The sequence below is a fragment of the Pogonomyrmex barbatus genome, unplaced genomic scaffold, assembly GCF_055798465.1.
Source record: "Pogonomyrmex barbatus isolate J1 unplaced genomic scaffold, ASM5579846v1 scaffold18, whole genome shotgun sequence".
Classification (NCBI taxonomy): Eukaryota; Metazoa; Arthropoda; class Insecta; order Hymenoptera; family Formicidae; genus Pogonomyrmex; species Pogonomyrmex barbatus.
The window spans coordinates 6468659-6493561 of NW_028297114.1; the positions used below are offsets into that span (position 1 = coordinate 6468659).

General features: G+C 41.9%; 1 protein-coding gene and 1 long non-coding RNA gene across 3 annotated transcripts in view; one reads left to right on the plus strand and one right to left on the minus strand.

Annotated features, from left to right (window-relative positions):
* Positions 1 to 705: 705 nt before the first annotated feature.
* Positions 706 to 1880, minus strand: LOC148937018 (uncharacterized). Its single transcript, XR_016138831.1, has 2 exons — positions 1567 to 1880; positions 706 to 1495 (listed from the first exon to the last, which is right to left on the minus strand). It is a non-coding gene; the product is annotated as an uncharacterized LOC148937018 (long non-coding RNA).
* Positions 1881 to 2094: 214 nt separating this feature from the next.
* hth (Meis homeobox homothorax) overlaps positions 2095 to 24903 on the plus strand; it is a 159194-nt gene continuing 136385 nt past the window's right edge. Inside the window, exons 1-3 of one of the 2 annotated variants that reach the window (XM_011646266.3) lie at positions 2095 to 4315; positions 13888 to 14147; positions 21797 to 21938. In XM_011646266.3, coding sequence (XP_011644568.1) covers positions 4301 to 4315; positions 13888 to 14147; positions 21797 to 21938 — 417 coding nt within the window. In that variant the 5' untranslated portion in view covers positions 2095 to 4300. The remainder of the gene's footprint in view (positions 4316 to 13887; positions 14148 to 21796; positions 21939 to 24903) is intronic. The other variant, XM_089075109.1, reaches the window with a different exon arrangement.

The window sequence follows — 24903 nt, forward strand, 5'->3', positions numbered from 1 at the left end:
ATGAGAGAGTCATAAAATCGAGCGAAGTGAACGCCAGGAGGGAGACACTGAGTGATGTCGGTGACAGGTCGCCCGCCCTCCTCCACGTCCTCCTGCAACCGCCTCCTGTCGCTATTACTCACCGAACGCCGAATACCATTCAAAGTTCGAAACCGCACGTTCGCGACCCAATTCCTACGCGGAGTCAGCTGTTCGGTTCATTCAAAGCTCGATCGCTAGCGCCGCTGGATGCAGGCGCGAAATGCCGACGAAATTATAAAAAAAAAAAATAAAAGATAGTTACGTACGTAGCCGTCGTCGATAATTTAATTTCCAAGTAGCAAGTACGGATCTGTGTAAGATGGATGTATCAGTAGTCACCATCAAACCACTTTGTTCAGTTCATCTTCGTTTTGGTAAATGTAGGGTTACAACTATTGCATTTCAATAATTATTATTACATATTATCTTTATCTTTGGAAAGAATGATCCTGAAATATTAGATATTAAAAAATAAAAATTGCAGTTGTATATAGATACCTATAGTGTGATATACGAACTAATCTATAAATATATAAACAGATGTATGTACATGTATATGTATATGTCAACACAATATGTGTATCGACTATGTCAAATAATAAAATATACAAAAATATACAAATCCAATTTTCGAAATTTTCGAATTAAATCTAACACAAAGAAAAAAGCCCTTATGTATTAATCTTTATCTTAAGATTAAATTGATTATGAGATTTTAATGTTTATTGTATCCAAAACATAACAAAGAAACATGTCATATGTAAATATAAATGCATCATTTTCATATCAATATGTAGTCTTCCTTGAATAAAAGATCTTTTAACTGTTGCGTCTAAATGTTGAAATGATGATAAAAAAGATTTGTTTTGTTAAATAAGATTACAAAGATTATAGGCTTTTATCGACATAAGTTGGACTTAATCTTAATAAATAAAGCATTTTTTTAAGAAATAACAAGTGTAACCATAAAGGACTGCAATTTGGGAGAGCACAGAATTGTTATGATAGGATTAACTAATTCTGCAAACCAAGATCAGTAGGAATTTATTCAGGTGGATGCTTTTGTACTATCGTAGAGAAACATTAGAAGAACGATGGATTCTCTTTCTGTTAAAACCCACGATGACTGTCAGTATTATTTTGCGTTTACGAACCATTCGGTTTGATCTGTCGGGCGCCGGGCAGAATGGGAGCAGCTCTGAAAGTGCAATGTCAAATTTTACGCCGTTTGTCCCGCGTCGATCACCGACGGCACCTCCACACGTGAAGTGCTTCAGTCAGTCGCGCATTGAATACTCACATCAAGTTTATCCCGCAAAATTATTCATATTTTCACATTCTCTTTTATAATTGAAAAATAGTTTGCTAGAATATTTGAACTGGTATATCAATCAGATATTATTTAATTATATAGATCTATTAAAACACAATGTTCTAGTACGTCTCTTTGGAAAATCTCTTGGAGATTGTGTGCCTAGCAGCAAAGCAGAAAGTTAAATGCACAGAAACGTGCAATTTTCCTTATTTTAGTTCTCGGAACTAAACCTCGAGGCAAGGAGAGGCAAATGCGAGAGAAACGCCTCGGTCGACCACGCGCTCGTCGTATGGAATTGGAGCGATGGAGTCGGGCGCGGGATATCTCGCAGTATTTCACGAATGACGTTCTCCTGTGCTCTCTGGTATCGTCCTAGCCACCACGGCCTCGTCGTCGTCGTCGTCGTCGTCGTCGTGGTCGTCGTTGTCGATGTCGTGGTCGTCATCGGCGTTGGCGTCGGCGTCGGCGTCAGCGTCGGCATCGGCGTCGGCGTCGGCGTCGGCGTCGACGTCAGCGTCGGCGTCGTCGTCGTCGTCGCTCGTCGACGGTCTCGTTGGTAGTGGTGTAGCGATGGCGGAGGATCCCATGGTTCGCAGTCTCACCGTCACAGCGCTGGAACCGCGCGCGCTCTCTCTCGCCTACTCTCTCGGCCGGGCTCCGATGGGCGGGCCCAGGGGATACATTGGCCGTTCTCGGTGGGCGTGTCGGCGCGTCTCCCACTCCGTCGCGCAGCACGGCGCTGATTGACAGTTGGCGAACGACTGCGGACGGCGCAGGATCTAAAACCGCGCTAGGCGCTGCTTTCCACGCTCGCTCGCGCTCCGCTCTTCTCTCTACCCGTGCGATCTACACCCGGTTGCTTTTTCGTGGGGGAAACCTGAAACACGCATATCCCCGTGGCTGGCTTCGACCGCGCGCCCGCCGCTACGTGTAACACACTACGAACCTACCACCGTCTCTCCGCCGGAGTTACGAGTGCCACACGCAGTAGTAGTCACGGTCAGGGAGGAGGGTCGCCCGCCGTCTCGCGCGGACAGCTCTCGCTCGCGCGGCTCCTCTCTCTCGACTCGCGTCGTCCGCGTCCGTACGATACGATCCTGCGGTTCGATCGTATCAATTCCGCCCGCGCAAATAGTAAACGCGTTGCGTTACGTTGAATCGCATCGCGTCGCGTCGCGTCGCGTCGCGTCGCCTCGCCTCGCCTCGCCTCGCCTCGCCTCGCCTCGCCTCGCCTCGCCTCGCCTCGCCTCGCCTCGCCTCGCCTCACGCCTCGCGTCGTCCATCTCGCGCGTCTCTCCTCCTCATTTCGTTCGTCTCGCATTCATTCGTCGACGCGATTCTGCCATAGGAACATCGCGCGCGCGCGCGCGCGCGTACGATATCACTTTTGAAAAGGAGCGCGGCGACCGGGTATTAGAATCCGTGCAGAACGTGTAAAGGCGCGGCAACCTCGGAGCAGCAACGTATCGTGGGACAACGCATTGTCGTGGCAACGCCGCCGTCCGCCAGTGGTGTGCGTCACGCGCGTCTTCGCGGCTCCGCTCGCTCCCGTAAACGCGCGGAACACCCGCGTGAGGTGCGAGCCTCCACGTCGCCATATGTCGGTTGACTGTGCCGCGCGCCGGTGAATAGTGCTCGCGTCGTGGCGCCCGTCGTCGTCGTCGTCGTCGTTGTCGTTGTCGTCGTACTCGCCGCCTCCGTCAACCTCGTCGTCGGGCGTCATTGTGGCTCTTACCTGCTATCTGAATACGGTGTCGTGAACTGGAGAATGTAACGTGTTCTATGAGTGACATCGTCGGGGTGATGATCGATCCTTGGTGTGCGAAACAGTGAATAAGGAGCAGGACGTTCCGAAGAGCCACGTCTATCGTGGAGAGGACGGGAAAGTGAACAGAACGACGGGTCTTCGTTTGTGTTACTCCACTTTTGCAGTGTGGACACCCGAGAGAGGAATCACGACCCAGACGGCATCTCGATGCGGCATCTTCGGTTAGCAGGCCTCGTCGCGATCACCTCGCGCACGAACGCGTAGTAGGTGCACTTTTTTTTAGGCGCGACACACTCTTTTCCTCAAGATAATTCGTCGTTGTTGGTATTGCGCAGAGGTCAGGTCACGTGCCCGAGCGCGCAACGGGCCCCCGAGCATTTCGCTCGTGACATGCGGGATTGAGGCGAGAGACGCGCCGATACACCAAGCTGGGGGTGTTCTCGGAGGTGTCCGTGGTGGTGTTGCCGCAACGATGATGAGGAAGCACGTGTACTCGGCTGCAGACGTCGTCGTACTCGTCGTAGCAGTTTTACCGCAACAGATACTCACTTCCGAGTCGTGCTGACGCTCGCCCGCAATAGATTGAAACCAGCGTCGGCTGCCGTTTCGTTGTGAGCGACGCGCATTGTCTTCGTTTGTTGTGAGTCTTTTCACATCCTGAGGACGAAGACGAGAGAGAAAGGGAGAGAGAAAAAGAGAAAGAGAAAGAGAGACAACACAAAAAGAAGGAAGAATCAACGAGCCAAGAGCAAGAATTTGTCTAGAGAAAAACGGAGAAAGGGGGAGAGAGAGAGAGAAAGAGAAAGAGAAAGAAAAGGAACGGACCCGGAGCAGGCCGACGGATCGTGCGATTGTCCGAGTGAATGCGAGTGTGGTGCGAGAGTGCGGCGCAACCCGACGGCTCGTCCAAAAGAGAAGAGAAAGAAGCGGTTTATCTCGCAGCGTGCCGTCAGCTGCCGACGGAGTCTGGAATTCCGATATTCGTGATCCCTAGTCCTTTTTCTGACGGACAACCTCTTATCTTTACCGTGAAGGAATCCAGCGTCACGCGGCGCGTCCGAGCATTAAGCTTAGCGCGCTACAACAGTGCGGAGAAAGTGTGGTGAAGTGTTGAGGCTCGCTTGCTTACATTGTGGGAAAATACAGCCGCTACGGTGGCTCAGCACGCAGAGTTCCCCGGCGCGGCCAGGGCGTTCATGGCGCAGCCAAGGGTATGTTTTACATTTGCACTCGAATGCACTTTCTCTCGGTACGCTAAGTAAGCAATCGATAGGTCGCTACCGCGGAAATGAGATTCGCGTCAAATCGGAGTTGAGAATCATATCAGCTTTCTGAAGATATATAAGCTCGAAAAAGAATCTTGTAATCCTTTCTTAGAAAATGACGCGTCGTTAGTGACAAAAACTTACAGAATCGTTCGTCTTCTCGCGTGTGCTTCAAATATCGGAATATTTTTACGGAGTGCTTCGAGAATATCGAAATGAAAAATTCAATGAGAATTTTGGAGGGAAATGCCGTTATATAGGAAAGTTCTAGAATACCTCTCTACATTTTGCGTTTTAAAAATAAATGAAGGTTCTAAGAGGGGAAAGATCCTCGTTACGCGAAAGTGATTGATTATCCACCGTTCCTAAACGCGCTCACGCGGACTTGCGAAAAGGATGGACTTTTCGCCGAAATGCTCGGCTACGTTTTTTTCAATCATCTCCCTTCCGAAATGGGGTGATTCCGACGGCGCTGGAAATCATCGCGGTACATGAATTTGTAAATCGACGGTGCAACGCTTCTCTTTCCTTCTCGCTGAGACGTATCTCTCAAAAGAGGCAAAAGTTTCGTCTTAGACGCGAGTCCGCGGCTGGTGAATTTGAATCGAATATCGTCGCCGTGTCGAAAGAGAGAATTTTACATGTCGGTCGCCTCGGCGCTTTGTAACACCGCTTACAACGCGCTGCGGCGGCCGAAGAAAGAGGGACGACAGTCGCACAAAGGGGCCGCGCTTTCGGGCTTGCCGAGAGCGAGCTTCTTACTCACGCGCGAAATTCGGGCGATTCGCGCGCGCCGCTCCTGTCATCGGCATCGGCGATTCGCGAGGGATGCGAGAGAACGAGAGAGAAAGAAGAGAGCGAGAGGGCGAGAGATCGCGGTGAATCTGCCGCGAGACTTGCGGGCTCGTTTCGTGTTTACGTGTCGATTACACCCATCGTAATCGGACGACTTTGTCCGCGGCGTAATTACGACCGATAATCATAGCACCGGCGAGTAAATTTCCTCTGGCCTCGATTGCGAGTCGCGACGACGCCTCGCGTTCGTCGCGATTCATCGCTGACTTCTACCGCACCGAACGGTCGTTGTGTAGGTTTCGAGAGGATCCGAATAGGGATTGTCTGTTGAATATTTAGAGCCTCGAGATCGTTTCGAAACTCGCGGCGAAGAATCCTCGCCGATTTCAAGCGCGCTCTTAGTATCACAGATGTCTCTCTCTTTCTCTCTCTTTCTCTCTCTGAGTATTCTCCAAAAGATCACACACCGTTTCCGAATATTGTCTTTAATCAGTGTTTCAGATTTATACGCGTGTTTCGAACGGGAAGCGTTTGATTAGATTTCAGAAGCTGAGCGCGGTACTTTGTAACTTTCATTTACTCCAGTTGCGATTACAAATGCATATGACATTACGAATGCTTAATTAAAACAAGCGGCAGGTTGATATTCCGTTGTTGTTCTGAATGATGAAAGGCATCGCCACTCCGAAACGCGTTTCCATTCACCGTGTGTCTCGTAAACATTTCTAATGTGTCAAAAGTTAGCTGCATTATTTCTTCATTATTCCCTACTAATGTGATAAATAATTGCAACATTATTCCGGTAATTGATAGTTGTCTATAATAATTCAATTAAGTACTATTGAAACTCCCTTTTTTACAATTTAAGCGCCGGGAGTGACACAAACTTAATGAATCATATTTCAACAAATCTGAGATCTAGTAGCACCATGCGATACAATATAATAATGCAAATTATTATCTTTGTATTATGAGATTTCCCAAATATTATTATTGCGTATTAAAGTCTATTTTAGTTTTATCTAACTCTGTATCATTTTCAATTTTATATAGTCGCATGTTCGATGTTTTAGCATCGACAGTGTTACATTCACCTGAATTTTGAAGTTTTTCACCGCGTTGCAGAGATCACGAAATTTATTATACCTCTTTTCGGAGAATTAATCATGCCTTGCGTCAACTTGCGGTTTTTTGTTCCCTTCAAATGCGACGAATTGCTTTGCGCGCATTTTACACAAACACTTTACATTCGCTTACGTGAAATTTGTTAAAAAATTATATTTGCTCATTTAAGTCCAAACAATCTCTCGGGCATTGAAAATAATATAAGTACATTTTTAAGATTTATAAATATAATTTTTTTATTTGCATATGATTTCGATTGTGATGGTTTTAATGATTATTCTCTTCATGATTATGTGATACTAGCCGTCGGATGTACATAAACTATAACTTTCTCAACATTTTTTTGAGTTTGGTACTCTAAATATTCCTGACAATTAGATTAATTACGATTATATGGTAATATTAAAATTATGCGCGCGAAAAGGAGTTTTATTTCTCGCTTTTGATATTATTCACGTGTAACACATATTGGTAGATGAATTTTCTTTTCGTATCAAGCAAGCGAATCATATTCTTAAAATAGCTGCAGATCAAGATATCTAATTTCCATGAAAAGCAACGATAATATTCGTTCTTTTTAAAAGATGTTTTTACGATAGAATTGACAGATTGTGGATAAATGTTTGAAATATATGGCATATTCTAAAAAATTATATATCTTTTAGTTAAGCCTGTAGCTTGTTTTGTCGACGCGAGATACTCGGCCTATTTGAATATTTTTCTCGTTCTATGCAAATACGAAATACTTGATGAACTCGTTTCGATTCGAAGCGAAAGAGTTGCGGATTAAATTCGACTGCATTGACACTTCTCGATCATTCAATGCACGGTACTAAACGGATTGTATTGATTCCTGATAACTGAATCCATGCAAAGCTTGCGCATTTCTCGCGCCGATAATCGTTCGCGTGTTTACGTTGCTTCGCGCGTGTGGTATTGTGATGCGTGCGATTTTGTGTGCGACTTTTTTCTACCAGACTCTTTTGTCGTTCAACTTTTGATAACGCACCGACGGAATCTTCTCGCGTGTTTTTGTTTCCCCCCCAAGTCTTCTTCGCCGAATATATACATGAGAATTAAAACCGGTATAATTTTGGAATCTTTCTCAATGTTTGACGTAAATACGTGAAGAAAATATATTCCACGTTATTATATTTCCGTTACTAAGAATAAATATCAGTGACTCATTTTCAAGGTGTTAAGTGTGTTTTGCTGTGAAAATAGTTCCAAGTAAGCCGAATATAAGTATGAGTATGAGCCGAATATGAGTATTGACAATTTCGGGCAAATGATATGTTTGCGTCTGGTATCCCGGCATCTCAATCGCAGCCGAGTCGTGCAAAATGGTCCAGCGCGCGTTTTACCGCTTAATTCCGCTTCATCCCATCGTTCGGTCCCGGTCGCGCTTACAAAATTGCCGAAATGTGCGTGCGCGTCTCCTTTGGTGGATCGCAAACATCTCTTTCGCGTGCAGCACGGAGAATTCTTTGCGTGATAGAGAAAGCCTCTATGGCAAAAGCTTGGTCTTTGACAGGTGAATTTTTTTCACGACCTAACGTTTTCCGTCGGAGCTTGCGAGCGAACACGAGCGAAACTAGGAGTTAAACGCGTGACTGCCGAAGAAATAATGGCGAGTATGAAAATTTTTATCTGTTGGATACGATGACGGGTATCTGGGAATTCGAATAGCCACGGATACGATAAACATCAAATTTATTTGGGATTACTAGCCGTTTTTATCTCTTTAATTTTACTCTAAACTGTTTTATATATATATATATATATATATATATATATATATATATATATATAAATTATTTAGAGATATCAAGATTCATTTTAATGAGAAACATAATTGTTATTTATAAACTTCAAATTTCTATCGTTAGGAACAAATGTACACAAGTGTGACAAAAATGTTATTTTTATTTTTATTCCAAGTGTGTTCTTCGTTTCTATATATATATTTTTTTTTTTTTTTTTTTAATATTATTTTGTGTCTGTTTCCGAATCTTGTTCCGTCAAAGTTAGGGAGCAATTGAAAACTAAGCAACACCTAGAAGTCGATGCGATCGTTTCGCATGAGCGGCGCGTACGCATTTTGGTGAGGAAATCCGTGTAACGCGATAGCGCGTTTCGGATTAAAAATTCCGAACGCCACGGGAATGGCGGACGGCTCTTCGACGACGAGGTGTACCCGATTTTTCGTCGTCCGTCGGCGCTGTACCGCCGCCGAATAAGCCGTGATTATGTATTTATGGGCATCCATCAATCACTTTCGCTCTCCCGATTGCGGATATCGGCCTTTAGCCTACGGATTAAAGTCGTATCGATTTCTCGCCGTTCCCCATTGGCCGTGCGCGCCGCGTCGCCGCCGTTTTTTTCCTTTTTTCGTCTGGACAGTCGTTAGGCATATTCATGCGCGAGATAAATGGGCCTAACTCAGCTCGGTGCCCGCGATTTAGAGCCGTGTGACGGGCGCCGCTCTCGATACGAGCCTAATTCTGTTTTCCGAAAATATGCGACCGCGGTCGGTGCGACCGTTCAAATGCAACCATAAACCTTCCGTCAAACGCCTCTCAAATGCACGAAATAGCTTTATCGGTGAATGACTTGGAAATTGTGTCGTTGTGTTATATGTGTCTGATTATGCTTTCGAAAATACGATATTCTCACATTTCACCAGAAAATAAGAAGGCGGGGACGATCCAATTTATCATTTGCAACCGAAAGTGAGTTTGTTAAATATAAACGTGCTAATATATTTTAAAACACTGAAAAGAAGGGTCGCTTCATGACACGTATTGTAAAGTAAACACACAACATAATTGTTGTTATAGAGAAAACGTTTTGTCATAGAACCGTACTCGTAGCGTGACCACGAAAGGGTTAATTCGGAGTTTTGTGTTACCTTGATGTTTATCGTTAGATTTTCTATTTTAACAGTGAGAAAAGAATGAAGATAGAAAGAGAAGTGAGTTGAAAGATAATAAGGTGCGAGTTTACGAGAGTTCTATCTGATTTTATACAAATTGCTTGAGATAATTGAATTTCTAAGGAAACTAATTATCGTCATGTGTAATAATTATACTTTATTGTATCATATAATCGCGTGCAGTTGAGAAAAGAGAATGTGTTAAATGGACGTTAAATATTAAACGAAGTTGAATCCGTAATAGAATGAGCTCAGATTGAAGTCATGGAAGCAATATTTTTTATAATTAAAAATATTACGTTAGAACGTTTTTTAAATATTGATATTATAAAAAAAGACGGAATATTTCTTTTACCTTCTTTCGTTTAAAATGTCGTTGATGCTTCTCCCACGATATTAACAACGAAAGCATTCTTAAATAGTTTAATGTTGATAATCGGTGCATATCCGCTTTTATTATAAATTGTAAATCGTCATTTGCCGTTCGTTAAATAATAATCAATCTATCTCGATTATATTCGACGCCAGGCGGTCCTTCCCCCTTGGTGAACGAGTTTTATTTTTATGCCGACACTAAATGTCAAATGAAAATTTCGACGCAAAAGTTTGTTTCGAAATAAAACATTATGGTTGACATGAAGAGCTCGCGAACATGCTTGCCGATTTCGCGGTGAGTTTGCTCCGCCGTCAAACGTCATCGAGAGGTCTCGCCTTTTTCTCTCCGAAATCTTGATGGTACCCAATGCTTCCAATGCTTTCTTATCAAAAAAATTAAAGAATACGTAAACTAGAAAAAAATAAAAATCTTAATGAAAATAGCGTTATGCAAAGAATTGTTTGGCAGAGTTGTACCTTGAAGTGATGACAACGGTACCAAAACGAATTTTTTTTTTCTTTGAAATCTTACAAGTAGCGAAATTTGTTTCCATCCTGATAAATTTGTAGTTGAGTGGAACGTCTTTGATATTTATTCATAAGTTATACGAATTTGAAATTGATTTCAACGCCGCGTAATGCAACAGAGACCGAAATAAAGTATTAGGGAAGAAGCGGAGGAACAAAAGAGAGAGGCAAAGGGCCAATGCTGTATTATTGGTATTTATCTCGTCGACTCGCAAAATTCGCCGACGGCAGCACCTTCATCACCCGGCAATTTTCTGAATTCTCGCGATGATCCGCCGGCTCGCGATGTATTCTGTCGATTTATATTTTCACCCGCAGATAATCGTCGACAACGTACACAAATATTACGGAGCGAGCGAATACGCCATGTCTTGTCCTCCTTTTCTCCTCCGCCCTGTGCGCTTTTTTCGCAATTTATACCGAGATGCTTAAGCGCTCGCCTTGACCTATCTACTTATAAATGACGGTCGTTTGTCAGGCTTTGCTAAATTTCCCTCGGTTCTCCGGCCTGCCGAGCCGGTTACGGCTGTGCGACATCGAAACGGCGACAACGCTCCGCGCTGTTTACGCAAAAACGTCATTTCCATACGTCGGAATTCTCGCGTCTTGCATTAATCCCCGTGACAGGACAAATTCGTGTATTAACCCTAGAATGCATTATTCAATTTTTGTCTGAGACGCGAACGTTACGTGCAACATAATTCAGCACTTAAGCAGTCATATGAATTTTCACGCATATGACATTCGTTTCGGTATTTTATTTCACGACGGTACAGCATGCTCGATAGTGCTCGAAAGAATTAACTAAATTTACTTAACGGAAGAGAGAGATAATTTGTTGCGTTGTTGAGGAGAAACGGGAGAGAAAGAGAGACTAACAGTTTACTAAAAATTTGTTCGCCATTTCCGGAAGTATTCTTTCCACGTCATGCCGGGCCATCGCTCGTACGTCTCGGTGACAGCTCGACATCGTCGCAATGTCGTACCGTAACTTCTCCGTTTCGGTCACAAATTAACACCGTCTGTAAATAGCGATTGTGTTGTATATGGCGTGCACGAGCTCGCTCTCTCGAACCGGCTTTGTCGCGAATCTTCTCAGCGACGTTGACGAGGACGACGACAACGATGACGACGACGAGCTCCATCGTCGCGGTAGACGTTCGTCGCGAGTCTTCCACGATCTCGAGACACAACCTCACCCCGCTTCCTGCTACCCCTTAAGATATTCCGCTCGTTCGTCGAGTGATATCTTCATACTGCCGCGACGGTGAATTATTGTCCACGCTCTTTTTCAGTCCTCCTGCTCGGAGAAATTCGCATTCTAGACGCGACATGTTCGCGCGCTACCAGACAAGAATCGCTTTTACGTCGTTTTTTCGCGAATAAGTGGAACTTGCGTATCTGTATGAATAGAGAGAGAGACCGTAAAATGAAAATATTCATGATAGCTCGAAAATAATCTATCGTACGTTAATATTGCAAAAGATTATTTCTAAAAATTATATTCATTCTGAAAAGATATAACATCTCTAACTTATTTATCACGGCTCAGGGAATTGGAAAAGAGATAAATATAGCGTTTAATTTTTTGGTGTAAAAGTATCTGCAATGTGTCAAAATGTCTTCGAAATATCTTAAAAATATCTGGGATAAAGATTTTAGTTGTAGTCTGTAGTAAAGTTGACTGTATAAAAGTGTGAAGGGTATATCGAACGCTCGGGATTGCATAATAAATACGAGAAACGCCGATGAAGATATCGGTTATATTAATTCAATATTCTCCGTTCGGTTCTTCGCAACGCCTTATCGTTGTACTTTCGCGATACGAAAACGAGGACGAGTCAGTCGCACATCGTAGTTGGAAAGGACGAATTTTAACCGGCGCGCCATACTGGCATTCTGTTCCGAAGCGGATCGTTCGAGGGACTTTAACGCGCGTATCGGATTAATTCAAGCGCGATAGCAGGCGATTTGATTCGCGCCGCGTAATTTTCGCAATTTCATTGCAATCTTGATATTCGGTATTTGATGCACGCGAGATAAATCAAATTAGGCGGGAGAGAGGAAGAGAGATTGGGAACAATCACACACAGTCATGTCTTTTCGGATTATTATTATTTTTCCTCCTCCCTCCCCCCCCCCCTCTCTCATAAACAGATTTCTATATACTTGGTTGGTAGCTTTTTGTCGCTTTCAGGCACGAATTGCGCTAAAGGTGAATTAAATTAAGCAGAAACGCGGATTGCAGATCGTTTTCGATATTTTTTTGCAGTATCGTATCCCGTAATGGACGCAATTGCATTCTTCCGGATTGCGTCGAACACACATTCCCACTCGCCGCGGTTGGTAATCGCGAATTCCCGCCGCTTCTTGTATTCGCGACGAAATTACGCGGCATTCCGAGCCCGACGCTAGAATTAAGCAATTAGCGATAATAATCGGCTTGCTTTCGTTCCCGCGCAGACTGGCGTGACAACCCGCGGACTTTGGAGGACTCGGGGAAAATCATTGCTTCCGTTCTCGATCGGTCGACCAACCGATCACGATTGATCGAGGCGAGTCTTCATTTTTCCACTTGTCTCCCTCCTCCCTCTCCCCCTTCTCCCTCCTCTCTCTTTCTGTGCCCGATCGATGTACCATGCACTCGAATTTGTCCGACAATTAGCGCATTTTTGCTTGTCATCCATCAGCTTTGCATCGGCGCGAGAACTTTATTGCTAGAAATCACGAGGCCTTGCCCTTTTTTTGCGGTATTCTAGAAGGTCGGCGGTGCGGCTAGGCGTAATTGAAATACGCGGTTATTTATTACCGGTCGTACGGTAGTACGTAATTAATTGTTTCTCCCGCGGCGATTAAATCTTATCTTTTTCCGACAATGATAGCATAACGAAGAAAAAGTTGACAATCGTGATTCCGCGCAAAAGTTCCAACAGGTGTTTGTGTCTTTTGAAAATAGAACAATAGTAAGTTAAAAGTATTTTCTTTCGGCATTGAAATAATCTTCCATCATTATCTTACGAATATGATAGATTACACGTTTAGAAATATCAGGTAAAAATTTTTGGAGAACAAAGATTACAATTAATTACTCATACACTATTTAAGAATTATTGAAATTGTAAATTTTCAAATAGATATTACCAACGTAATTGTTTTGCATCGTATATTTTATCATTCTCGACTAATGATGTGAGCTTCAACCGTTTAGTACGTCGATGACATGTGTATGAAGATTTTAATTTTTTTTAAATCTAATTGCATCGCACTCGTCCACAGATCGTAATGATGTGCATCGCACATCTAATTGTAGAATACATAATGTTTCTTAGAGACTGGTATTCGTCTTAAAGTCGCAAAGATACGATTGTTACAAGTTTAAAAAAAAACCTTAAAAAAAGACGTGACATTCTCGCGGTCTCTCGTGTCACCTTTTGAACGTTCCCCATCCACGTGCGCTTCGAGTCCTTGCGTCAATCGTTATAAATGCGCGATTCTAAATTTACGAGCCAACGCCAGAATAGATAGTGCCTATATTTAAATAGAAAAGAAAATCGAGGATTACGATATTAGGAAGCATTTATGCATATTAAAGTGAAATAATCGAAAAGAACGTTCTTAAGTTGTACGAATTAAATCTCTGTAAAAACGAAAAATATTTCATACTACGTACCGTAAAATATCTAATTAGTGAACGTGCGAGTGCGAGGATTATCGAAAAAAATATTTCAACTCTGTAGCTTTTATAATTTGTTGATTACAGTATGACGATGGCGGGCTGCACGGGGGTTACCTCGAAGGCGGTGGTGGCGGCGGTGGCGCAGGGCTATACGATCCACATGGTAGTGCCCGCGGTGTTCCCGGTCTCCATCACAGCCCACACCTGGGAGGCATGGGCCCGGCTCACCCCCAATACCCACCGCCACCTCCTCAGCCGCCACAGCATGTTCTCGCGGCAGCAGCTGCGGCCGCGGCCTCAGCGGTACCCGATGTCCACAAGCGCGACAAGGACGCCATATACGGGTGAGTGAGATTTTCTGTATTTTCCTCCTTTTCCATATTTTTTTTTTTTTTTTTTTTTTTTTTTCATCATACATGCGCCATGCGTGTAGACGATGCCCGGTGACGCGCGGTGACGATCGGCAAAAACGAGTATTATTACGCGTGATAACGAACGCGGTTGCGCATTGTGTGACTTTTAAATGCGACTTATCGCAATACTATGTGCACCTTTTTGGTCGCCGTTACGACAATCCTCTAATTTGTACGATAACTTTATAGGTTTGGATATAATACATCCATTGTTAATAATTGTAGTAATCGCCGTTGCTTGTAAGTTGTCTTGTAATTTGTATTTACCGTTACTCGTTAAATTTGCGTAAAAGTACATATCGACAAATGTTCCATTTTCCAAAGCGGAATGTTTTGGCGAGAAACAGGTGCGAGAGCGATCGCGGGACGAACTTGAAATGCACATAAATTCGTCGTGGCCATTTGATTTTCTGAGTCGGTCTGCCCGACCTGCCTCAACAACTGCCCGTAACGGACAAATCGTTGCTGGATCGTCGCGATTTCTTCCCGCGCTTTCGAAAGGAAGGCGACCTTCTTCTTTCTCTTTTCGATTGGTGGTAGAGTTGCTATATCGGAACACACCGACGCTATAACGCTAACACAAAATATGTATCTATTATAGTTGTCGAATAACATTTTTTTTATTATTTAGGTTATTAAACATCTCACTATTTTTTTAATAAAAATTTTTTAATAATAATTAATTATTTTATATAATAATGATATTTGAGAGAAAAACAGGAAAGTTAAATTGAATAAAACATCGAATTATAATATAATATAAGACATAAATTTTATGATATAAAATGTTCATTATTTTTAAGAATTAATTAAATATTAATCTTTAATTTATCTTTTTCGCGAAAAAGAATATGAATATGCTATTATGAATATCTCATGATAACGTGACATATCACATTCATAGTAAGATAATCTGCCATATCAAAATTATACTTGGAGTAAGAAAACGTTGCTATAGGATATTCGAGTGTCAAGCGGAAAGTCTGGCTGCTAAATGATCGAAATATCAAAAAAGAATGTATCGATAGTTTACTAGTGTCATTAGGATTCTCAATCTCGAATAATATTGACGTTACATTTCGAAGTAGCGTGTTCAGTTTTCCGTATCACGCGCGATATCGTTTTTGCGATACATCGCAAAGTCGGACAGAATATCATTACCATATGGTTAACTCGAGAGATAACCACGTTTCAACGAGCTGTCCCCGGCTTAACGATACTTTTCGTTCTTCCATGATGACAATACGTTATATTGTTTTTATATATAATATCATTGATAGTCTTTTTTATTACAAATGCAAATTTCTCTCGTTTAACTCGGTGATAATATATATGTAAATTTAATAAGAAGTTAGCGCAAGATAATATATATATATATATATATATATATATATATATATATATATGAAAGGCGATATACGTAACGAATCATCAGTATAGCGATAAGTTCTCTATATTTCTGTATATTCTTTTTATATTTTATCGCTAATATTTCTATATGTTATTTCCCTTTACATTATTACCGTAGTGACCGTAGTGACAGCTCGTGCCACGCGCATCGTTCGTACAAGTTGAAACACGTCAATTGGCCGTTTTACGAAGCGGCTTGGCGGTCGTGTTCCGCGTGATTTATAGCCGCGAGATGCCCCGATTTCTGATGTACGTCCTAGAACGGGAGCCTCATTATTCCGTGCACCCTGTAATTTGTCCATTCGTCGTGTGCCCCGGCCCGACCCGACCCGAGCAGGAGATTCCGCAACTTTCTTGGAACATCGCTGCCGCCGCCGCCGCCGCCGCCGCCGCCGCCGCCGCCGCCGCCGATGTGCCTTGCTGGAACGAGCGCTCTCGGCGTGGTTACACGCGTGCCTGTACGCACACCGTCCCAAAAACAATTCTCTTCCGATCTCAGATCTAGCGGTATTTTAAATTTTTTGCTTATTTTGAAGAGTAAATAATAACCGTCGAGAATAAATTTGGATTAAATTCACTTGGAATTAAATTGTTCTTTATTCGAGAAATTGACAGAAAATAGAGAAAGAATTTATAACCCATTTTTAATTATTTATATACACGAGAATGTATATCTTTAAATCTTTAAAGATATTCATATATTTAGTCTGTTCCTTTTAAATCTAAATTAATTAATTCTAGGAATATCTGTGATTTCACACCATGTGATTACCACGCATGTTTTTTTCTCTGTATTATCAAGGTAAAAAAACCTTGGACACTAAGAACACTCACGTCTATACAGACTAATCCCGATTTATACACTTTTGGCGAGATCAGATTGAGTGGTTTGATTGCAGAATCTGTAGCCATTTTTGTCCCATGTTTCATCCGGGTCGATTAATTTGTCTATTAAAGCGCGTGGGGCTTTCCACGTGCGAGAAGATTAATGCTGCTCATGCTCGTATGTAATGAGATGCGGCAAAAGGAAAAAAAAGTCAGGAGTATCTCGAATCATTTCATTGCATTGCAGAATGATTTTTTTTTAAACAAGTTGAATAAATGCTTAAGGATAAATTTAATGTATATTTTTTAATGTATATTTTTTTGTTATAAAATAAAGATAAGGAATAAAGTGACAAATCTTTGATGATGTGTAAATTAAATTAATAATATAATATATCTGAATTGCCAATTTTTGTTGTTAATATAATGATTTTTCAATATTTTTTTAATTTGACAATTGAAATATGATATAGCGATAAATTTACTATGTATGACATCATAAATTTTTAAAATAATATTGAAAAAGAATCTTCGTTTCTGATAATTTTTCCATTCTGATGTCGAGTCTTTTATCCTGATAGAGGATCTTTACGTAAGAACCGGATGTAATGTGAAGACGAAACTAACCAATCACTGGAATCTCGCCGGCTTATGCAAGGGGCTCGATTGACTCGGTCGTTTACGGATTAGACGTCTCGCGAGTCTTACGCAAATCCGAGCGACAATTTATCGCTCGACAGATGGAGAAGTAGTATCGCTCAATTATCGATCGTTCAATAAAATAGCAAGACACTACGGATATCGCTTACATAGTCTTGGCGATTTAATTCATATAACTTTGGCTTCTTATGCGAAAGAATGCGCATAATTTACTCGTCGTCTCTGTCCTATGATTTGTAAAAAAAAAAAAAAACGCAAGATGTATTTCGTGTAGTGTCTTTTTATATATCAGATTAATTTATAAAATGCTGCAAATATTTTAAAAGCTGCAATATTCTGTTTCAATTATTATTAACAATTCTGTATTTAATTAAATATTTGATACATCATAATGCATCGAAAAGTAAAATTTTTAAATATTTCTTTTTATTTATCGTAGAAATTATTTAATTTCTAATGCAACACATTTTATAATATAACTATAATTTATGAACTTTTTTTTTATAAAAAAAAAACTTCTTTAACATATCATTCAACTTAATTAATAAACATTGCAGATTGATTTACTAATATGTTCTACTGTAAGCAATGAGTCCCGCGGAAACCAATCATTAATTAATCATTAATTAATGCTAAATGATCGAGTTTATAAACACGGGCAAATTAGTAGGATTGACAAATTAGTTTCGACTTTGTTTTAAAAGATTTGCGTTTTACATTCGATTATGTGCGTCAGTATTATGATTGCAATCTCGCATCCATAGTAAAATCGAAGGATGTGTTTGAAATTACAATGCCGCCAACAAAATTAAGCCGTGCGCGCGAAAACGCGTCGCTGTCGTTTAGCGAATCGTAAACCGCGGCGCGGCGTGAAATTGACGATGCTCGTGCCCGACAATAAGAGCCCAGCAGAAAGAGAGAGCGGGGGAGGCATATAGAGAAGGAGAGAGAGAGAAAGAGAGAGAAGAGGCGTCGATTTGAGGGGCGGAAACCACAAAACCGCAAACATCCCCCATACAGGGCGTACAACGGCCCAATCATATCATTACCTTTTGCGGTCCCGTCATTCTGACACCTCGTTTCTGCTCATCGTTTGTCATCGACGTTGCACTTTGTTGTTGCATCGTGCGCGACCGCGTTTTCAAGAAACGCGCACTTAAAGTACCGCCGCATTCAATCGCGGCCCGTAACGCGCTCGGTGGTTTTCCTGACCACGGGATAAAAAGGGGAAACTGTGTGGCATCCGACTGGCCTTGCGATGCCTGAGAAAACGCCAAGCGCGAGCTCGACGAGACCGCGCGAACGTTGAGAATTGTTGCGAATCTTTATTCGCGGGGCTTGAATCGTCCCGCGAATCGCCGAAAAATGATCGCTTTGTTCCGCGCGACTTTTTCAGCTCTCTTCCTAATTTACTCGAGGACGATCTCACGAATCGCGCGTCAGCCATCTTCGGATCTCATTAGAAGTGAATAAAAGGAAGACGGAAGAGCAGCTTTCAATGCGGCCGCGGGAGCGCGCGAAAAATCTAAATTAACAATTACCGCGCGACGTTGCGTTAAATCGATTACCCAGTGGTGGACGTGGTCCGTGATGTTAAGGATAGGAATCTGAGGAAGAGCCGCGGGAGGAGAGCAGGTAGAGGCGATAGAGATATGGACAAGGAGAAAGCGGAAAAAAAAGGCTGCTAGGTAAGACCACACCGCGGAGATGGCGGGAGAAAGGGGTAAAGTCGACGGGACTTTTTTTCGCCGTGTCGGTACCTTAGTTCGTTCGGAGTGGTAGTTGGAGCTCGGTTAGGCTGCCGCGCGGGAGAGAGTACGTTGCTCGCGGCGGCCACGTCAATTTGTCGAAATTCGTTCCGAATCGTTTTATGTCCGCCACGCCGCGAGACGCGACCCGCTACCATGCGCACACAACGCCTCCACCTTGGCGGCTACCACGTTCGCACCGTCGTTCTTTCTTTCTCTCTCTTTTTCTCTCCCTCGAACCTCTCGAGGGCCGAGACCCCTCTAGGGTTTCATCGCCGTCTTTGAAATTGTATAACCCCACGCGGGACGAGACGAGCCGCGAGCTAAAAATCCGTGTCAATGGTCACTTTTAACCGACGTCGTCATACATCCCATACGTATAAATGTACAGCCTATTTTTCACACACACACACACACACACACACACACAAAATTTATATATATATATATATATATATATATATATATATATATATATATAGAGAGAGAGAGAGAGAGAGAGAGAGAGAGAGAGAGAGAATTTCATAATTTATTTATTTGCAACTTATGTAAGAATCACAAGGTGTTTTCACACCTCGTAATTTTTCGCGCTTATTAATTATTATTGCAGTACTCTATTTGGTTTAAACTCACTCGTCTCAAATGAACGTGCATACAAATTAAACGTGTTGTTTCGTAAAAATTTACTTTGTGGATTGTATTTAGATTATATGTACACTCTTATCATATCTTGTCCACCTGTGTCTTTAAAGAGGCGATTTACATTACGACTGGTCGTTTGACAAATTCTAAAGTAAAATGTTAATGATACGAACGCAAATTAGAAGTTGATGTAAGCTTCATTTAACTTTAAGATGACGTCAACTGCACATTTTTACATGGTTGCAATGATAATACGTTTGCCTTTTGCACATTGCTATAAGGTTAAATTTCATATAAGCATTACGTTCAACAATGTAAATGTAAACAGAAGAATTTCTTTACGAATGTTGCATATTACACAGAAAAAGAATTGTACATTGTACTAACGAGTAAAAAATTGTTTTCCAGAACATTATAGAATTGTGCCGACTTTAACTCGATATTTAGTCCCTGTTTGCAACAATGTTGCACCGGCACCATCCTAATCTTATCTTATCCTCCTAATGCTACATCGGTGTGTGTAAGCGTACTTTGCGTGTAACGCGCGCTTTTACGCACGAGCAATATTATGCGTGTTCGTCATGTGGCATGACAATCTCTGTTTTTTTTCTTTTTTTTTCTTTTTTTCTCTCTTCTTTTCTTCGCCTCTTTTCCTTTTTTTTTAAGCCGTCCTAAGGATCCTCCTCGATAATGCTTTTTTACATTATCTTGGATTTTTTATGCAATTCTAATTATTATGCAATTGTTTATATTGACATAATTAGTTTATGCTACTTAGCTGTTCGAATTTCGGAAGCAATAGGTTAAGTAATGATCTTATTTGAATGACGAGTATTGATTTACAATAATAGTTAGGCTTTGATTAATGTCTTTAGACGCGTGTATGTATCTATCATGATCGATAAGAACGATATGTCGAGACTCTAACACAGCGAAAAATAAGAACGATTCGCGATGACTTTTATTATTTAGCACGTCCTACCCATCGAATTTGCAGTTTCCAACGAATGTGCATATTATTTCGCTCTGGCTGCTTATTTGCAAGGGGGACATATTCTTCGTTATTATCGATCGTTCTTCGTCATTATTCAATTTGTCCCTGGCTATAGAGTCTACGTGTATTCGTGGAATAAATAAACCAAATTGAGCTGAAAGAAAAAAATGGTTGAGTATCTTTGTCGATTGCTGCTGGTGGTTCATAGAAAATAAAGTGCAAAATTATTACACATAAGTACGATTATAGGCAAAATATAATAGAAAATCGTATTATTAAACATATAGAAATATAAATTTAGAATAAGAATAGAATAAAAAATATAAAACTGTAGTTACGAAGATAGAGCTGGTTATAGTATTCTGGACCTTCGCGTCTTCCTTCTACCGTGTGCAACAAAGTGCAAAGAGTGAAATCTAAGAAATGCATTCATTGGAATTATTTTTTTCTCGCGCGGCCGGTAGTGAAACAGTCCCCTACTTTTCGGTTAAGCGCTTCACGCTGAATTTCGCTTCTTCTGCCACCACGGTTGTCCGAGTTAATTGCGTCCTCGTAGCGCTAACAGGCGGCCCACCCCGTCGGTCACGCGCGGATAAGAGAAAAACGCTATGCGGATAAGAGAAAAACGTGCGGCCGATCTACCGCCGCGCGGACGAGACTTTGTGTCGATCCAGATCGCTTTTTCGCACGGGCCGCATCTCGACGCATCAAGAAACGCTATTTACGAACATCCGGAGCACATTTCGGGCATTCGGAACAACTCGCGAAGGAAAGCCCTCTTCAGCGCGGGAATTAGGTCCAAACGACGAATGTGCCATTCCGTCGTTTTAAGCGTCGCATCGTCACGAAAAAGAAAAAAAAACGCATTATTATTATTATTATTATTATTATTATTATTATTACTACATCGATATTTCTTTATGACATGCGCGCGAGATCTACCAATTACGTCGATCTCGATTAATTACATTCGTGAACGCCAAGTTTGTTTCGCTCGAGATTTTCGCGCCTTCTTTCGCAACACAGCACCGACGCTCGTTATATAATATCGCAAACACATCGGATAATAATTTATCGTCTCTTCGGAGAAATGAATATCGGGCCAGAAGCCGTCGGCCAGAAGCTCGAAGGATCGCGCGGCGTTAATTAGCATGCCTACCGAGATCGGCGCTGCTTTGCAAGAAACGCGACGATGCGGTACGCTCCGTTAGATATTGCGTATCTGCCGTTCGTCCGCGCTCGCTCGTCTTGTGTGTTATTCCCGTTATCTTTAAGCTCTACTCTCTTGCTTCTTCTTTCAGACATCCCCTGTTCCCGCTCCTCGCACTCATATTCGAAAAGTGCGAGTTGGCAACGTGTACGCCGCGTGAGCCTGGTGTAGCCGGTGGTGACGTTTGCTCGTCAGAAAGCTTCAACGAGGACATCGCCGTTTTCTCAAAACAAGTAAGTTTACAGAATATTGGATGTTGCAGAGAAAGACTTGTACATGCGGAGATATGTTTCCACGTCACGGATGTGTCTTACCCGACGAGCTTATTCTTGGGGATCAAATTTACATTTAATACTTAATTCGTCGAATATATAAGCTAAGAAGATGTTTTTTAACCGAAGACTGACTTGTCTTAAAAGTAAGATGGGTTTTTGAACGGTTATAATAACACGGTTATTACGAACTGATTTTAGCATTCGTTAGTATATATTTTAAAAGGTCGAAATCCTTGAACGCGAAAATGTTGCGGTTTTGTTCGGCGGAATTGTCGCACGCATTCTTCCGTGAGAGAATGTCCCGGAGGGATTTTTTTCGAGACTTCGCATGAGTCACGAGGCTGTATGCGCGTTTTCGTTTTCGTTCCGAAACAGTAGATTCACGCACGAGAATTCGCTGGCGTGTCTCGAAGAAGAAAACTCTGCCTATCCGTGGGACTTATTTTTAGGATTACCGATTACGATTGAGAGATTCGGGGCCCGGGTATACGGGCCTCATTCTGAGGCAGAAGACTCGTTCGCTCGCTCGTGCGCGCGTGAGCGCGTTTTTTCTCTTCCTTTGCTTCCTATTTTTTTCTTTCCCTCTAGCGGCAGCTCACCTGAGGCAGGTCCCCCCAAGGACACGCGTAGGTAACTCGAGAGCCTATGGGACCGCATGCCGTGAAACGATTTGGACCTTTTAAAACATACCATTTCGCCGTCTGCGTGCCGGATCGCGCACGTAGGTCTATTCGAAGGTCTCGGAAAGTGTACCGGCCGAAGACGACGCGCGTTTCCGCGTCTTTCCTACGCACTGACGTGGTCGCCATATAGATATTTCCACGAAAACGTAATATACCAAAGTTAGAACGAGTGTCATTTGATAGTTGGATTGGAAATCAGAAACACGAATGGTCTATATCGGAAGACGTCACACATTTTCTTCCCGCTATTTTTATGCCTTACAATGACATTGGTCTACTTCGAAGTGATCTATTTCGAAGTAATCTACTTTGAAAACATTGAATTAATTACGTAGATACATTGAACTATATATATTGTAAGCGCTCGGATGTAACTTCTCGATTTATTGTAATATAATTTTTTTTTTTTTTTTTATACGGGAGATGCGATTAGGCATAGATCGAAAACGATATCTTGGATCGTGCGCAATAAAAAAATTTATTCAAAACTTTATTCTGCTCGCTCTTTTTTTGTACGTAATTTTCTAAAAGTATGGCATTCGCGACAACGTATTAAGCCGAGGCGACAGAACGGGCAATAAAAATGTTATCGTACTCGTTTACTTATGGTGAAGCGATGCAAACGAATTCAGCACATTTAGATTGAAGGGTATCCATATCGGTATCCATTACGGCTGCACCGTTAGATAGTTGTAACCTCCAGTTATTTTCACGTAACATTATGCGACCGAACCGGTACGATAGGATTTTGTATCGTGCGTTAATTAAAATTCTTAACCAAGGTAACAGATAATACGTTTTAATAAGTGTTGCACAAAGTCGTTGCACAAAGATATGCGATCGCGAACATTTTTCGCGAATGACGACTTATGCTCACGCGATCGTGATCATACATTATTATCATTGGAGGAGAAAGAAATTCGTCGTGTCTTATATCTAAATGTAGGATATCGGTAATACGGTAGCAGTGGCTTTGAGCAACGCTATGTCGAGATAACGATAAGAGTTAAGCCTCGGTGCGCGGTAGGATAAAGTGGCGACCCGTATGTATACATTATTTTGTCACGTTGATGCCGAAAAGCATCGCATGATAAGAAATTTCCGGCGTATCGAAATTCCCGAGATAATCGAAATCACGTCTTGCTCTTTTTCAGCACAATTTTTTTTCTTAGGTAGCGCGAAAGTGCGCGGAGTGCGGGGAAATTTGCGCGAAAATCGCGAATCTACCTTTTTCTCACGTTATTTATTTGCGAACGAGCGTCGACGTTATTACGTTGGCGTACACCGTCGAAGATACCTTGGCGGCGTTGCGGAAACTGACATGATATTTGCATCTTAATAAGGCGCACCATAAGGTGTACATTTCAAAACGCGTACCAACGGAAAATAATGCCCATGAACGGGATGTTTATTCCGCGACGATGCTGCGCGCGTGTACCGCCTCGATATGACGTTGCTTCTTACTCAAATATTTTCCTCTTTCTCCCTCAACGTTGATGCTAGCTAGTTGATGATTAAATCTGTAGAATATCGTGATAGAAATTGATAGCATCATGCAGTCTTCTCTCTTTTATGTCTCACTCTTTTAATAACGATAAATTAATAACACATGTTGTATATTGGAAAAACGCATGGATAACGAAGTGATTTTAAAAAGAAAAATCGTTGCATTTTATATTATATTTGTATTTGGAGTATGTATAACAATGTCAAGTAGAATATCTGGGCTGCTTGAGATATTTATAATTTGTTTATATTGATTCTTAACTGATATTTTTGATGATTATCTCAAATCAGATATTCTCATATATTTTTAACATTACTTTTCAGCATCTGTCAAAATAATTTGAGGATCGTTTTGAATTTAATTAGTTTATATATATTAAATTTTCAATGATCTCTCTTCAACTGTAATGTAAAACTTGCATAGCTGTCAAAAATTACGTCAAGTCTCAATTGGACTTTTAAACTATTGATTTCTATTTCGGATGTCTCATTTCCGTTTTCTTGCACGCCCGTTCCAATCTTCTTTAGAAACGTTTCTAAATTTGTGTGGCTTTGTGTGGTTCTTTATGCAGAGAGAATGCATCTCGAATGTTAGCGTACATCTACTCGGCAAATCAACACTTTACGAACATCGATATTCAAGCGAGCGTTGCCTTTGAAGGCCGTCACTAAGCGCGTAGGTCTCTCACGCGACGATGCACGTCGGCAGATAAGCAGGTGACAATCCTCTTGCG